Genomic DNA, 17,087 nt, shown 5'->3' on the forward strand with positions numbered 1-17,087 from the left:
ACCACCGTTGCTTGTTGTAAACTGTTTATCGTGTCTGTTCACTGTAGACTTATCGCGCCTTACGCGCTCTAAGCATTGTTGCCCGAGGTTGCCTTGCCGCCGCGTGTCCTTCTTTCCTTGTGTTAGACTTATCGTGCTGCAGTGTTCACTGTATTATAGTAATAGTATGCGAAGGTTGTTGTGTTGAGTATGGATGTAGTACCTTAGAATTACGTTGTATATATTGTGCGCTTTGTGTATTTAACGTTGTGTGCGTTTGCAGATGCAGTCCAATAAAGCCTATATTATTGAAACTTGTAATTAGGTTAGGACAATTTATTGGACTGCATGTAATACAATGGACAGACTTCTACGACCAGGAAAACTAGAAGTAGATCCAAATGCACAGGACGGTGCACAGACATTTAAACACTGGTTAAGGACATTTAAATCTTTCTTAACGGCAGTTGAGGCAAACGCCAGTGAAACAGCAAGGCCAGCAGTGGACAAATTCGGTTTGCTGATCAATTTTCTCGCGCCATCTGTGTACGCCTACGTTGAAGATGCCGCAAGTTATGAAGACGCGTTAAGGATTCTAGAAAAAGCGTATGTTAAACAAAAAAACGCCGTTTTTGCTCGTCATCTTCTCGCCACCCGACATCAGCAACCGGGAGAAACACTTGCTGAGTCCTTGCAAGCGCTAAGAACGTTGTCAAAAGACTGCAAATTTGAAAACGTCACTGCATTGCAATACCAGGAAGAAATGATTCGTGATGCTTTTATAAATGGGCTATGTTCCTCAAATATCCGACTTCGTCTCCTCGAAAATGATGACCTTACGCTGCAAAAGGCGTATGATCAAGCATCATCATTGGATCATGCTCAAGTTCAGTCTCACCACTATCCAAATCAAACGTTTGTGGCCGCAGCACAGAACGAAGTAAAAAACATGAGACAAGACGCCGCCGAACCATTATACGGCGCTAATCGACAAACCTCAGTAACTGCAACGACACAATCTAGAGATAAATGCTTCTGCAAAGGCCCCCGGCACCCTCGATCGATGTGTCCAGCTAGGGAAGCCGTGTGTCATTCGTGTGGCAAGATCGGCCATTTCGCAGCAATTTGCAGATCAAAGAAAAAATCAACGTCTTTCGCCTCGGCAACCATACAATCCAGGCCTTTTTTATCTTCACTTACTTCAGTCGTAAATCATTCACTGAAACATGCTATCATAATAACTAAAATCAATGGAACACCAGCAAATACGTTAATCGATTCCGGGTCTTCTAATAGTTATATAGATTCTGTTTTTGCCACAAAACTTGGATTGCGACCTCAAGGCCACCCTAGCGTAATAGCGATGGCCTCAACACACCTCGAGGCCAAGATAAAAGGGTCAGTAACCGCCAACATCAACTTTTCTGAAGAGAAATATCCTTGCTTTTCATTAGGAGTAATGGAATCTCTGTGTACCGAGGTCATTCTTGGACAGGATTTCATGGCGCTGCACGCAAAGGTTATTTTTCAAACGAATGGAAAAAGAAAACAAATTGTAGTAAAGGGCCCACAGATACATCAAGAAACTTGCAGCGTTGCGGCTTCCAAGGTAAATCCACCGAGAATTTTTAAGCTGATTGATGAACACTTCAAACCAGTCGCAACTCGCTCTCGCAGGTTCAAGGAAGAGGATAGAATCTTCATAAAATCAGAAATCGAAAAACTGCTGAAAGAAGGAATCATTGAGGTGTCTGAGTCTCCGTGGCGGGCGCAAGTTCTGGTTACGAAGGATGAGCGTCATAAAAAGAGAATGGTTATAGACTACTCCCAGACGATTAACCGTTTCACATCACTGGACGCCTATCCGCTGCCAAGAATTGATGATCTGGTAAACAAGATATCACAATCTAAAGTATATAGCACGTTGGATCTGAAGTCCGCGTACTACCAAGTACCTCTTGCGATAGAGGATCGACCATTCACAGCGTTTGAAGCGGAAGGAAAACTCTATCAGTACTGTCGTCTCCCTTTTGGTGTCACCAACGGTGTGTCTGCTTTTCAGCGAATAATGGACAACATTATAGAAAAGTACAAGTTAAAAAATACGTTCGTTTACCTCGACAATATAACGGTGACGGGGATTAACCAAGAAGATCACAATCACAACCTTACGGCTCTAATGGATGCAGCCCGAACAGAAAATTTTACTTTTAATGAAAGTAAATCAATCTTCTCCGTCTCTGAAATAGATATCCTTCGGTATAGGGTGTCCTACGGAGTGATCAAACCCGATCCAGAACGATTACGTCCGTTGCTAAAACTTCCCTATCCACAGAATCAACGTGAACTTAAAAGAAGCGCTGGCATGTTTGCTTACTACGCTCGGTGGATTCCAAATTTTTCAAAGAAAATTCTGCCTCTTACACGAGTTGTGAGTTTTCCACTCAGCAAAGATGCTGTCATCGCCCTTTAGCTACCAAATCAAACACAAACCGGGAGTACAAAATGTCGCTCCAGATACTTTTTCTAGGATCTGTGGATCAGCACACGCTCCGCATCTTGACCAAATTCACGAAACGCTTGGCCACCCTGGTATCGCTAGGCTTTCTCATTTCGTCCGAAGCAAAAATTTACCGTTTTCGGTAGAAGATGTAAAAAGGACATGCGCCAGATGCCGTACATGCGCTGAATTGAAACCCCGGTTCTACAAAAAGGAGAATGAAGCTCTTATTAAGTCTACTCGTCCATGGGAACGCATCAGTATCGATTTTAAAGGTCCCGTAAGAGGGAATAATAAATATATCTTAGTTGTGGTTGACGAATACAGTCGTTTTCCATTTGCCTTTGCTTGTCGAGATATGACAACCAGAACGGTGATATTGTGTTTAACCAACTTATTTTGTTTGTTTGGACTTCCAGGTTACGTCCACAGTGATCGGGGAGCATCTTTTATGTCACGGGAACTGAAAGAATATCTTACCTCGCGGGGTATCTCAACAAGCCGGACTTCACCGTATCACCCAACAGGCAACTCACAGTGCGAGCGTTGGAACCAGACGATATGGCGAACTATTAAACTTATGCTCAAGAGTCGCCAACTGCCGGAAAACTTCTGGGAAGAGGTGCTACCTGACGCCCTCCATTCAATAAGGTCCTTGCTCTGTACTGCAACGAATACCACACCACATGAGAGGTTTTTCAAATTTCCTCGAAAGTCTATGCACGGTAAGACATTGCCCAGTTGGCTTGTTAACCCGGGTTCAGTTTTGCTTCGTAGATTCGTAAGAAGCAAAGGCGATCCACTTTGCGACGAAGTTGAACTCCTTGAAACGAACCCTAGCTTCGCGTACATACGTCATCAGGATGGCAGGGAATCCACAGTGTCGACTGGAGATCTGGCTCCTTGCGCATTGCCGGGTGCTGTGACCGAGTCTAATTCGTTTGTCCCACCCGCGAGCGAAGGCGAGAGAGCTATGGACGAAACTGACAAAGTAGCAACAACCGAAGAAGCAACTACCAAAGGAGTGCGCGACCCCGGCCCTCCGACGGAACTGAACGAGGCTGTTCCTGAAACCCGAAGTCTGAGACCAGTCAGAGCAAGAAGGCCGCCTGTTCGATATGGCGATTATGTAACCTAACTTTTCTTCTCCCGTCAAAAATTATATTGGGTGGGAAGAATGTTATAAACTGTTTATCGTGTCTGTTCACTGTAGACTTATCGCGCCTTACGCGCTCTAAGCATTGTTGCCCGAGGTTGCCTTGCCGCCGCGTGTCCTTCTTTCCTTGTGTTAGACTTATCGTGCTGCAGTGTTCACTGTATTATAGTAATAGTATGCAAAGGTTGTTGTGTTGAGTATGGATGTAGTACCTTAGAATTACGTTGTATATATTGTGCGCTTTGTGTATTTAACGTTGTGTGCGTTTGCAGATGCAGTCCAATAAAGCCTATATTATTGAAACTTGTAATTAGGTTACGACATTGCTATTGGTGGATGTTGTCCTACTATTGTGTTATCTTCCAGTTTATCCTGAAAATTGTTATTCTTACCACGGACCTCATTCTATTGACTGTCTCATCACAATTTGGGAAGAAGTGGATTGCAAAGTCAAAGGTTATAGATACCCTAGCAACCTGACCACTGCTGGTGCTGATGCTCTGAAATTTATGAATTTGACGTGAGTTCAGTGTTTTAATTTAAAATTCCCCTTCAAAATATATTGCGCTTTTTTACAGAGCTGTAAGAAAAAACATGGAAAGTGTAAAATTAGCAGCAGATGGTGGAAATGACGATCATCAGTTAAATTGTTATGGTTTGGGTAAGTTGACTTGTATGTTTGTTTTTTCAGCGTATTACAAAGAACTAATCAGTAAGCAAGGTATTGTTTTAACTCCCATTTTAGTATTTCCAGACAATTGTGACACATATTATGGACCACACAGTGTTCAATGTCTTGCAACCATTTGGGAATGGAAAGGTTGTTTAAATAAAGGAACCAAAGCCCCAGTTAAATTGGATCATGCTGATAAAGAAGCTGTGGATTTGCTCACTGTAGAGTAAGTTTGTTTGCAGTTATCTGTATTTTGATGTAATTAACCTTTTTTTTTCCTAAATTTTTAACTCCAACTTTAGTGAGGTTTTGGATAATTTCGAATTAGTTCAAGTTGAAGCTCATGGTGGTGACAAAAATAAAGGATTGGAATGTTACGGAATTGGTTTGTACATTATTACCACCGTTGCTATTGGTGGATGTTGCCCTACTATTGTATTACCTTTTAGTTTATCCTGAGAATTGTGATTCTTATCACGGACCCCACTCTATTGATTGTCTCATCACAATTTGGAAGGAAGTGGATTGCAAATTGAAAGGTTATAGATTTCCCAACAACCTTACCACCGCCGATAGTGATTCTTTAAAAACCTCAAATTTGACGTAAGTTTTGGTTTTGAAATAATTTACCTTTTCAATTAAGTGATTTATGTTTACAGAGCAATAAAAGCAAATATGTTAGCTGTTAAATCAGCAGCCGAAAATGGAGATGATGATCATCAATTGAATTGTTATGGCTTAGGTACATTGTTTTTTTTTTAAATGGGGTTTTATTTTAACGGTACGTTTTTTACTGTATATACGTTAAAAGACATGTATTTGTTCTTTAGTTTTTCCTGACAATTGTGACACATATTACGGACCACACAGTGTGGAATGTCTTACCACAATCTGGGAATGGAATGGTTGTTTAGGTGAAGGAACAAAAGCTCCAGTTAAATTAGAAACAAATGAAACAGAGGCCTTGGATTTACTGACTGTAGAGTATGTAAACATTGAGTGTTATTTTTACAAGTTTCTGTATGTTCTATTCTAAATACAGACAAGTTTTGGATAATTTTGAATTAGTCCAAGTTGAAGCTCACGGTGGAAATAAAGTTAAAGGATTGGAATGTTACGGAATTGGTTTGTACAATATTTATAGCACTTCTATTGATGCAAGTTGTCCTACTATTGCATTTCATTTTAGTGTATCCTGAAAATTGTCATTCGTATCATGGATACCACTCCATTGATTGTCTTATTACAATTTGGAAAGAAGTGGATTGCAAAGTCAAAGGTTACAGATATCCTGCCAATCTAACAACTGCTGATGCAGATGCTTTGAAATCCATGAACTTGACGTGAGCCTAATTTTTAAACATAATATAGGCATCCAATATATGACGTTTTTGTTACAGTGCTGTCAGAGGAGATATGGAAAGTGTAAAATTAGCAGCAGATGGCGGAAATGATGATCATCAGTTAAATTGTTATGGCTTGGGTAAGTTGAGTTGTGGTATTTCTGTTTTTTCATTGTATTACAAAAAACTAATCAGTAAGTAAGGTATTGATTTTACTCCTGTTTTAGTATTTCCCGACAACTGTGACACATATTACGGACCACACAGTGTTCAATGTCTTACAACCATCTGGGAATGGAAAGGTTGTTTAAATGAAGGAACCAGAGCCCCAGTTAAATTAGATCATGCTGATAAAGAAGCTGTGGATTTGCTCACTGTAGAGTAAGTTTGTTTGCAGTTATCTGTATTTTGATGTAATTAACCTTTTTTTTCCTAAATTTTTAACTCCAACTTTAGTGAGGTTTTGGATAATTTCGAATTAGTTCAAGTCGAAGCTCATGGTGGTGACAAAGATAAAGGATTGGAATGTTATGGAATTGGTTTGTACATTATTACCACCGTTGCTATTGGTGGATGTTGTCCTACTATTGTGTTATCTTCCAGTTTATCCTGAAAATTGTTATTCTTACCACGGACCTCATTCTATTGACTGTCTCATCACAATTTGGGAAGAAGTGGATTGCAAAGTCAAAGGTTATAGATACCCTAGCAACCTGACCACTGCTGGTGCTGATGCTCTGAAATTTATGAATTTGACGTGAGTTCAGTGTTTTAATTTAAAATTCCCCTTCAAAATATATTGCGCTTTTTTACAGAGCTGTAAGAAAAAACATGGAAAGTGTAAAATTAGCAGCAGATGGTGGAAATGACGATCATCAGTTAAATTGTTATGGTTTGGGTAAGTTGACTTGTATGTTTGTTTTTTCAGCGTATTACAAAGAACTAATCAGTAAGCAAGGTATTGTTTTAACTCCGATTTTAGTATTTCCAGACAATTGTGACACATATTATGGACCACACAGTGTTCAATGTCTTGCAACCATTTGGGAATGGAAAGGTTGTTTAAATAAAGGAACCAAAGCTCCAGTTAAATTGGATCATGCTGATAAAGAAGCTGTGGATTTGCTCACTGTAGAGTAAGTTTGTTTGCAGTTATCTGTATTTTGATGTAATTAACCTTTTTTTTCCAAAAATGTTAACTCCAACTTTAGTGAGGTTTTGGATAATTTCGAATTAGTTCAAGTTGAAGCTCATGGTGGTGACAAAAATAAAGGATTGGAATGTTACGGAATTGGTTTGTACATTATTTCCACCGTTGCTATTGGTGGATGTTGCCCTACTATTGTATTACCTTTTAGTTTATCCTGAGAATTGTGATTCTTATCACGGACCCCACTCTATTGATTGTCTCATCACAATTTGGAAGGAAGTGGATTGCAAATTGAAAGGTTATAGATTTCCCAATAACCTTACCACCGCCGATAGTGATTCTTTAAAAACCTCAAATTTGACGTAAGTTTTGGTTTTGAAATAATTTACCTTTTCAATTAAGTAATTTATGTTTACAGAGCAATAAAAGCAAATATGTTAGCTGTTAAATCAGCGGCCGAAAATGGAGATGATGATCATCAATTGAATTGTTATGGCTTAGGTACATTGTTTGTTTTTTTTAAATGGGGTTTTATTTTAACGGTACGTTTTTTACTGTATATACGTTAAAAGACATGTATTTGTTCCTTAGTTTTTCCTGACAATTGTGACACATATTACGGACCACACAGTGTGGAATGTCTTACCACAATCTGGGAATGGAAAGGTTGTTTAGGTGAAGGAACAAAAGCTCCAGTTAAATTAGAAACAAATGAAACAGAGGCCTTGGATTTACTGACTGTAGAGTATGTAAACATTGAATGTTATTTTTACAAGTTTCTGTATGTTCTATTCTAAATACAGACAAGTTTTGGATAATTTTGAATTAGTCCAAGTTGAAGCTCACGGTGGAAATAAAGTTAAAGGATTGGAATGTTACGGAATTGGTTTGTACAATATTTATAGCACTTCTATTGATGCAAGTTGTCCTACTATTGCATTTCATTTTAGTATATCCTGAAAATTGTCATTCGTATCATGGATACCACTCCATTGATTGTCTTATTACAATTTGGAAAGAAGTGGATTGCAAAGTCAAAGGTTACAGATATCCTGCCAATCTAACAACTGCTGATGCAGATGCTTTGAAATCCATGAACTTGACGTGAGCCTAATTTTTAAACATAATATAGGCATCCAATACATGACGTTTTTATTACAGTGCTGTCAGAGGAGATATGGAAAGTGTAAAATTAGCAGCAGATGGCGGAAATGATGATCATCAGTTAAATTGTTATGGCTTGGGTAAGTTGAGTTGTGGTATTTCTGTTTTTTCATTGTATTACAAAAAACTAATCAGTAAGTAAGGTATTGATTTTACTCCTGTTTTAGTATTTCCCGACAACTGTGACACATATTACGGACCACACAGTGTTCAATGTCTTACAACCATCTGGGAATGGAAAGGTTGTTTAAATGAAGGAACCAGAGCCCCAGTTAAATTAGATCATGCTGATAAAGAAGCTGTGGATTTGCTCACTGTAGAGTAAGTTTGTTTGCAGTTATCTGTATTTTGATGTAATTAACCTTTTTTTTCCTAAATTTTTAACTCCAACTTTAGTGAGGTTTTGGATAATTTCGAATTAGTTCAAGTCGAAGCTCATGGTGGTGACAAAGATAAAGGATTGGAATGTTATGGAATTGGTTTGTACATTATTACCACCGTTGCTATTGGTGGATGTTGTCCTACTATTGTGTTATCTTCCAGTTTATCCTGAAAATTGTTATTCTTACCACGGACCTCATTCTATTGACTGTCTCATCACAATTTGGGAAGAAGTGGATTGCAAAGTCAAAGGTTATAGATACCCTAGCAACCTGACCACTGCTGGTGCTGATGCTCTGAAATTTATGAATTTGACGTGAGTTCAGTGTTTTAATTTAAAATTCCCCTTCAAAATATATTGCGCTTTTTTACAGAGCTGTAAGAAAAAACATGGAAAGTGTAAAATTAGCAGCAGATGGTGGAAATGACGATCATCAGTTAAATTGTTATGGTTTGGGTAAGTTGACTTGTATGTTTGTTTTTTCAGCGTATTACAAAGAACTAATCAGTAAGCAAGGTATTGTTTTAACTCCCATTTTAGTATTTCCAGACAATTGTGACACATATTATGGACCACACAGTGTTCAATGTCTTGCAACCATTTGGGAATGGAAAGGTTGTTTAAATAAAGGAACCAAAGCTCCAGTTAAATTGGATCATGCTGATAAAGAAGCTGTGGATTTGCTCACTGTAGAGTAAGTTTGTTTGCAGTTATCTGTATTTCGATGTAATTAACCTTTTTTTTCCTAAATTTTTAACTCCAACTTTAGTGAGGTTTTGGATAATTTCGAATTAGTTCAAGTTGAAGCTCATGGTGGTGACAAAAATAAAGGATTGGAATGTTACGGAATTGGTTTGTACATTATTTCCACCGTTGCTATTGGTGGATGTTGCCCTACTATTGTATTACCTTTTAGTTTATCCTGAGAATTGTGATTCTTATCACGGACCCCACTCTATTGATTGTCTCATCACAATTTGGAAGGAAGTGGATTGCAAATTGAAAGGTTATAGATTTCCCAATAACCTTACCACCGCCGATAGTGATTCTTTAAAAACCTCAAATTTGACGTAAGTTTTGGTTTTGAAATAATTTACCTTTTCAATTAAGTGATTTATGTTTACAGAGCAATAAAAGCAAATATGTTAGCTGTTAAATCAGCGGCCGAAAATGGAGATGATGATCATCAATTGAATTGTTATGGCTTAGGTACATTGTTTTTTTTTTAAAATGGGGTTTTATTTTAACGGTACGTTTTTTACTGTATATACGTTAAAAGACATGTATTTGTTCCTTAGTTTTTCCTGACAATTGTGACACATATTACGGACCACACAGTGTGGAATGTCTTACCACAATCTGGGAATGGAAAGGTTGTTTAGGTGAAGGAACAAAAGCTCCAGTTAAATTAGAAACAAATGAAACAGAGGCCTTGGATTTACTGACTGTAGAGTATGTAAACATTGAATGTTATTTTTACAAGTTTCTGTATGTTCTATTCTAAATACAGACAAGTTTTGGATAATTTTGAATTAGTCCAAGTTGAAGCTCACGGTGGAAATAAAGTTAAAGGATTGGAATGTTACGGAATTGGTTTGTACAAAATTTATAGCACTTCTATTGATGCAAGTTGTCCTACTATTGCATTTCATTTTAGTATATCCTGAAAATTGTCATTCATATCATGGATACCACTCCATTGATTGTCTTATTACAATTTGGAAAGAAGTGGATTGCAAAGTCAAAGGTTACAGATATCCTGGCAATCTAACAACTGCTGATGCAGATGCTTTGAAATCCATGAACTTGACGTGAGCCTAATTTTTAAACGTAATATAGGCATCCAATATATGACGTTTTTATTACAGTGCTGTCAGAGGAGATATGGAAAGTGTAAAATTAGCAGCAGATGGCGGAAATGATGATCATCAGTTAAATTGTTATGGCTTGGGTAAGTTGAGTTGTGGTATTTTTGTTTTTTCATTGTATTACAAAGAACTAATCAGTAAGTAAGGTATTGATTTTACTCCTGTTTTAGTATTTCCCGACAACTGTGACACATATTACGGACCACACAGTGTTCAATGTCTTACAACCATCTGGGAATGGAAAGGTTGTTTAAATGAAGGAACCAGAGCCCCAGTTAAATTAGATCATGCTGATAAAGAAGCTGTGGATTTGCTAACTGTAGAGTAAGTTTGTTTGCAGTTATCTGTAATTTGATGTAATTAACCTTTTATTTTCCTAAAATGTTAACTCCAACTTTAGTGAGGTTTTGGATAATTTCGAATTAGTTCAAGTCGAAGCTCATGGTGGTGACAAAGATAAAGGATTGGAATGTTATGGAATTGGTTTGTACATTATTACCACCGTTGCTATTGGTGAATGTTGTCCTACTATTGTGTTATCTTCCAGTTTATCCTGAAATTGTTATTCTTACCACGGACCTCATTCTATTGACTGTCTCATCACAATTTGGGAAGAAGTGGATTGCAAAGTCAAAGGTTATAGATACCCTAGCAACCTGACCACTGCTGGTGCTGATGCTCTGAAATTTATGAATTTGACGTGAGTTCAGTGTTTTAATTTAAAATTCCCCTTCAAAATATAACGCTTTTTTACAGAGCTGTAAGGAAAAACATGGGAAGTGTAAAATTAGCAGCAGATGGCGGAAATGACGATCATCAGTTAAATTGTTATGGCTTGGGTAAGTTGACTTGTATGTTTGTTCTTTCAGCGTATTACAAAGAACTAATCAGCAAGCAAGGTATTGTTTTAACTCCCATTTTAGTATTTCCAGACAATTGTGACAGATATTACGGACCACACAGTGTTCAATGTCTTACAACCATTTGGGAATGGAAAGGTTGTTTAAATAAAGGAACCAAAGCCCCAGTTAAATTGGATCATGCTGATAAAGAAGCTGTGGATTTGCTCACTGTAGAGTAAGTTTGTTTGCAGTTATCTGTATTTTGATGTAATTAGCCTTTTATTTTCCTAAATTGTTAACTCCAACTTTAGTGAGGTTTTGGATAATTTCGAATTAGTTCAAGTTGAAGCTCATGGTGGTGACAAAAATAAAGGATTGGAATGTTACGGAATTGGTTTGTACATTATTACCACCGTTGGTGGATGTTGTCCTACTATTGTGTTATCTTCCAGTTTATCCTGAAAATTGTTATTCTTACCACGGACCTCATTCTATTGACTGTCTCATCACAATTTGGGTAGAAGTGGATTGCAAAGTCAAGGGTTATAGATACCCTAGCAACCTGACCACTGCTGGTGCTGATGCTCTGAAATTTATGAATTTGACGTGAGTTCAATGTTTTAATTTAAAATTCCCCTTCAAAATATAACGCTTTTTTACAGAGCTGTAAGGAAAAACATGGAAAGTGTAAAATTTGCAGCAGATGGCGGAAATGACGATCATCAGTTAAATTGTTATGGCTTGGGTAAGTTGACTTGTATGTTTGTTCTTTCAGCGTATTACAAAGAACTAATCAGTAAGTAAGGTATTTTTTTAACTCCTGTTTTAGTATTTCCAGACAATTGTGACACATATTATGGACCTCACAGTGTTCAATGTCTTACAACCATCTGGGAATGGAAAGGTTGTTTAAATAAAGGAACCAAAGCCCCAGTTAAATTGGATCATGCTGATAAAGAAGCTGTGGATTTGCTCACTGTAGAGTAAGTTTGTTCGCAGTTATCTGTATTTTGATGTAATTAACCTTTTATTTTCCTAAATTTTTAACTCCAACTTTAGTGAGGTTTTGGATAATTTCGAATTAGTTCAAGTTGCAGCTCATGGTGGTGACAAAAATAAAGGATTGGAATGTTATGGACTTGGTTTGTACATTATTACCACCGGTGCTATTGGTGGATGTTGCCCTACTATTGTATTACCTTTTAGTTTATCCTGAGAATTGTGATTCTTATCACGGACCCCACTCTATTGATTGTCTCATCACAATTTGGAAAGAAGTGGATTGCAAATTGAAAGGTTATAGATTTCCCAACAACCTCACCACCGCTGATAGTGATTCTTTAAAAACCTCAAATTTGACGTAAGTTTTGCTTTTGAAATAGTTTACCTTTTCAATTAAGTGATTTATGTTTACAGAGCAATAAAAGCAAATATGTTAGCTGTTAAATCAGCAGCCGAAAATGGAGATGATGATCATCAATTGAATTGTTATGGCTTAGGTACATTGTTTTTTTTTTAAATGGGGTTTTATTTTAACGCTACGTTTTTTACTGTATATACGTTAAAAGACATGTATTTGTTCTTTAGTTTTTCCTGACAAATGTGACACGTATTACGGACCACACAGTGTGGATTGTCTTACCACAATCTGGGATTGGAAAGGTTGTTTAGGTGAAGGAACAAAAGCTCCAGTTAAATTAGAAACAAATGAAACAGAGGCCTTGGATTTACTGACTGTAGAGTATGTAAACATTGAATGTTATTTTTACAAGTTTCTGTATGTTCTATTCTAAATACAGACAAGTTTTGGATAATTTTGAATTAGTCCAAGTTGAAGCTCACGGTGGAAATAAAGTTAAAGGATTGGAATGTTACGGAATTGGTTTGTACAATATTTATAGCACTTCTATTGATGCAAGTTGTCCTACTATTGCATTTCATTTTAGTATATCCTGAAAATTGTCATTCATATCATGGATACCACTCCATTGATTGTCTTATTACAATTTGGAAAGAAGTGGATTGCAAAGTCAAAGGTTACAGATATCCTGGCAATCTAACAACTGCTGATGCAGATGCTTTGAAATCCATGAACTTGACGTGAGCCTAATTTTTAAACATAATATAGGCATCCAATATATGACGTTTTTATTACAGTGCTGTCAGAGGAGATATGGAAAGTATAAAATTAGCAGCAGATGACGGAAATGATGATCACCAGTTAAATTGTTATGGCTTGGGTAAGTTGAGTTGTGGTATTTTTGTTCTTTCATTGTATTACAAAAAACTAATCAGTAAGTAAGGTATTGATTTTACTCCTGTTTTAGTATTTCCCAAACTGTGACAAATATTACGGACCACACAGTGTTCAATGTCTTACAACCATCTGGGAATGGAAAGGTTGTTTAAATGAAGGAACCAGAGCCCCAGTTAAATTAGATCATGCTGATAAAGAAGCTGTGGATTTGCTCACTGTAGAGTAAGTTTGTTTGCAGTTATCTGTAATTTGATGTAATTAACCTTTTATTTTCCTAAAATGTTAACTCAAACTTTAGTGAGGTTTTGGATAATTTCGAATTAGTTCAAGTCGAAGCTCATGGTGGTGACAAAGATAAAGGATTGGAATGTTATGGAATTGGTTTGTACATTATTACCACCGTTGGTCGATGTTGTCCTACTATTGTGTTATCTTCCAGTTTATCCTGAAAATTGTTATTCTTACCACGGACCTCATTCTATTGACTGTCTCATCACAATTTGGGAAGAAGTGGATTGCAAAGTCAAAGGTTATAGATACCCTAGCAACCTGACCACTGATGGTGCTGATGCTCTGAAATTTATGAATTTGACGTGAGTTCAGTGTTTTAATTTAAAATTCCCCTTCAAAATATATTGCGCTTTTTTTTACAGAGCTGTAAGGAAAAACATGGAAAGTGTAAAATTAGCAGCAGATGGCGGAAATGACGATCATCAGTTAAATTGTTATGGCTTGGGTAAGTTGACTTGTATGTTTGTTCTTTCAGCGTATTACAAAGAACTAACCAGTAAGCAAGGTATTGTTTTAACTCCCATTTTAGTATTTCCAGACAATTGTGACACATATTATGGACCACACAGTGTTCAATGTCTTACAACCATTTGGGAATGGAAAGGTTGTTTAAATAAAGGAACCAAAGCCCCAGTTAAATTGGATCATGCTGATAAAGAAGCTGTGGATTTGCTCACTGTAGAGTAAGTTTGTTTGCAGTTATCTGTTATTTGATGTAATTAACCTTTTATTTTCCTAAAATGTTAACTCCAACTTTAGTGAGGTTTTGGATAATTTCGAATTAGTTCAAGTTGAAGCTCATGGTGGTGACAAAAATAAAGGATTGGAATGTTATGGAATTGGTTTGTACATTATTACCACCGTTGCTATTGGTGGATGTTGTCCTACTATTGTATTACCTTTCAGTTTATCCTGAAAATTGTTATTCTTATCACGGACCCCACTCTATTGATTGTCTCATCACAATTTGGGAGGAAGTGGATTGCAAACTAAAAGGTTATAGATTTCCCAACAACCTCACCACAGCTGATAGCGATTCTTTAAAAACCTCAAATTTGACGTAAGTTTTGGTTTTGTAATAATTTTTCTTTTTATTTAAGATTTTTTTTTTAAAGAGCAATAATAGAAGATATGGAAGGTGTGAAATCAGCAGCTGATGATGGGAATGATGATCATCAATTGAACTGTTATGGAATAGGTCAAATTAGTTTTTTATCTTTGTAAATGAGGCAATGATTTTTTAAATTTATACTGGACTTATAATGCACATTTTCTTGAGTTATAATGCACATTTACTTGAGTTGTAATGCACATTTACTTAAGTTATAATGCACATTTACTTAAGTTATAATGCACATTTACTTAAGTTATAATGCACATTTACTTAAGTTATAATGCACATTTACTTTAGTTATAATGCACATTTACTTAAGTTATAATGCACATTTACTTAAGTTATAATGCACATTTACTTAAGTTATAATACACATTTACTTAAGTTATAATGCACATTTACTTAAGTTATAATACACATTTACTTAAGTTATAATGCACATTTACTTAAGTTATAATGCACATTTACTTAAGTTATAATGCACATTTACTTAAGTTATAATGCACATTTACTTAAGTTATAATGCACATTTACTTAAGTTATAATGCACATTTACTTAAGTTATAATGCACATTTACTTAAGTTATAATGCACATTTACTTAAGTTATAATGCACATTTACTTAAGTTATAATGCACATTATATTAAGTTATAATGCACATTTACTTAAGTTATAATGCACATTTACTTAAGTTATAATGCACATTTACTTAAGTTATAATACACATTTACTTAAGTTATAATGCACATTTACTTAAGTTATAATGCACATTTACTTAAGTTATAATGCACATTTACTTAAGTTATAATGCACATTTACTAGAGTTATAATGCACATTTACTTAAGTTATAATGCACATTTACAAGTTATGCTGTACATCAGTACTTATTGCATGACTATAATGAAAATATCAACCATAAGTTTTTTAGGGTATGTATATTATGCATAGTTTAATTAGTAATAATTATTATTTATTGCATTGTTATTTACCTAATTTTATTTTACAGCTTTTCCTGAAAATTGTGACACATATTATGGACCACATAGTGTTGAATGCCTTACAACTATCTGGAAATGGAAAGGTTGTTTGAATGAAGGAACAAAATCCCCTCCTAAATTAACAACAATCGAAAGAGACATCACCAATTTGCTCAATGTTGAGTAAGTATAACTTTTGTTACATAATATTATGTAAAGTGAATTTCTTATCTCCCGTTTCAACCACAGTGAGGTTTTGGATAACTTTGAAATAATTCGAATGGAAGCTGATGGTGGTGACAAAAATAAAGGATTGGAATGTTACGGAATTGGTTTGTACATTATTACCACTGTTGCTGTTGGTGGATGTTGCCCTACTGTTGTGTTACCTTTCAGTTTATCCTGAAAATTGTGATTCATATCACGGACCTCACTCTATTGATTGTCTCATCACGATATGGGAACAAGTAGATTGCAAGGTCAAAGGTTACAAGTTTCCTGGCAATCTAACAACTGCTGATGCTGACATATGGAAAAACTTAGACTTGAGGTTGGTTTTTGCCATTTTAATAGAAAAATATATTTTGTTGCAAAGTTATTAGAAAATCTGGCGCACCTAACATTTGATTACCAAAATTTGATGCTTTTTAAAATCGGTTAATTTGCCGAAAAATCGAATATTTATACAGGGTGGTAGTTGTTTATACCATTGTTAGTGGTGGTCACTTTATATTCTAATAACACAATGTAATGACAATTTAATGTTATCTTGTAATTATATTAGAGCTGCAACGAAAAATATGGAAGATGTCAAATCAGCAGCTGATAATGGAAGTGATGATCATCAATTGAATTGTTATGGAATAGGTAAACTAATCTAGATTATTAGTTAGGTAGATAATGATAATATTATATATATATATATATATATATATATTATGTATTTTACCTATGAATAATATGAAGTTTATGTTTAATTAATCAATTTGCTCCTTTTAGTATTTCCTGAAAATTGTGATACATACTATGGACCATATAGTATGGAATGTCTTACAACTATCTGGGAATCCAAAGGTTGTTTAAGTGAAGGAACAAAAGCTCCAGTTAAATTATCAGTTGCTGAAAATGACATGTTGTACTTGCTAAATTTGAAGTAAGTTTTAACATTCTTTTGTCTGTAAATGTTTCTCTTTTTCACCATTTTATTAACAGTGAAGTTTTGGACAATTTTGAATCGGTTCAAATGGAAGCTGATGGTGGTGACATAGATAAAGGATTGGAATGTTATGGAATTGGTTTGTACATTATTAAAGCCCTATTTTTTAAAACAAAATTGCTTACTATTGTATTTTATTTTAGTATATCCTGAAAATTGTCATTCATATCATG

The 17,087-nt window shown here is 35.8% G+C and overlaps 3 protein-coding genes across 3 annotated transcripts; all 3 read left to right on the forward strand.

The window, feature by feature from the left end:
- The first annotated feature begins 6,113 nt into the window (after nt 1-6,113).
- Nucleotides 6,114-7,227, forward strand: LOC149733968 (uncharacterized). The gene is made up of 3 exons (XM_089881260.1): nt 6,114-6,408; nt 6,467-6,549; nt 7,220-7,227. Exons 1-3 carry the CDS (start codon nt 6,149-6,151, stop codon nt 7,225-7,227), a joined length of 351 nt encoding a protein of 116 aa, XP_089737386.1. The 5' UTR covers nt 6,114-6,148.
- A 2,262-nt stretch (nt 7,228-9,489) lies between these two features.
- On the forward strand, nt 9,490-14,829 carry LOC149733969 (uncharacterized). The gene is made up of 6 exons (XM_089881261.1): nt 9,490-9,498; nt 9,627-9,799; nt 11,369-11,451; nt 12,264-12,417; nt 13,968-14,288; nt 14,721-14,829. Exons 1-6 carry the CDS (start codon nt 9,490-9,492, stop codon nt 14,827-14,829), a joined length of 849 nt encoding a protein of 282 aa, XP_089737387.1.
- A 780-nt stretch (nt 14,830-15,609) lies between these two features.
- On the forward strand, nt 15,610-17,067 carry LOC149733970 (uncharacterized). Its single transcript, XM_089880744.1, has 5 exons — nt 15,610-15,881; nt 15,948-16,248; nt 16,483-16,565; nt 16,698-16,851; nt 16,911-17,067. The coding sequence occupies exons 2-5, from the start codon at nt 15,989-15,991 to the stop codon at nt 17,065-17,067; spliced, it is 654 nt and encodes a 217-aa protein (XP_089736870.1). The 5' UTR covers nt 15,610-15,881; nt 15,948-15,988.
- The last annotated feature ends 20 nt before the right edge of the window (nt 17,068-17,087 follow it).

This window comes from Ciona robusta, chromosome 7 (assembly GCF_009617815.1).
Source record: "Ciona robusta chromosome 7, ASM961781v2".
Lineage (NCBI taxonomy): Eukaryota > Metazoa > Chordata > Ascidiacea > Phlebobranchia > Cionidae > Ciona > Ciona robusta.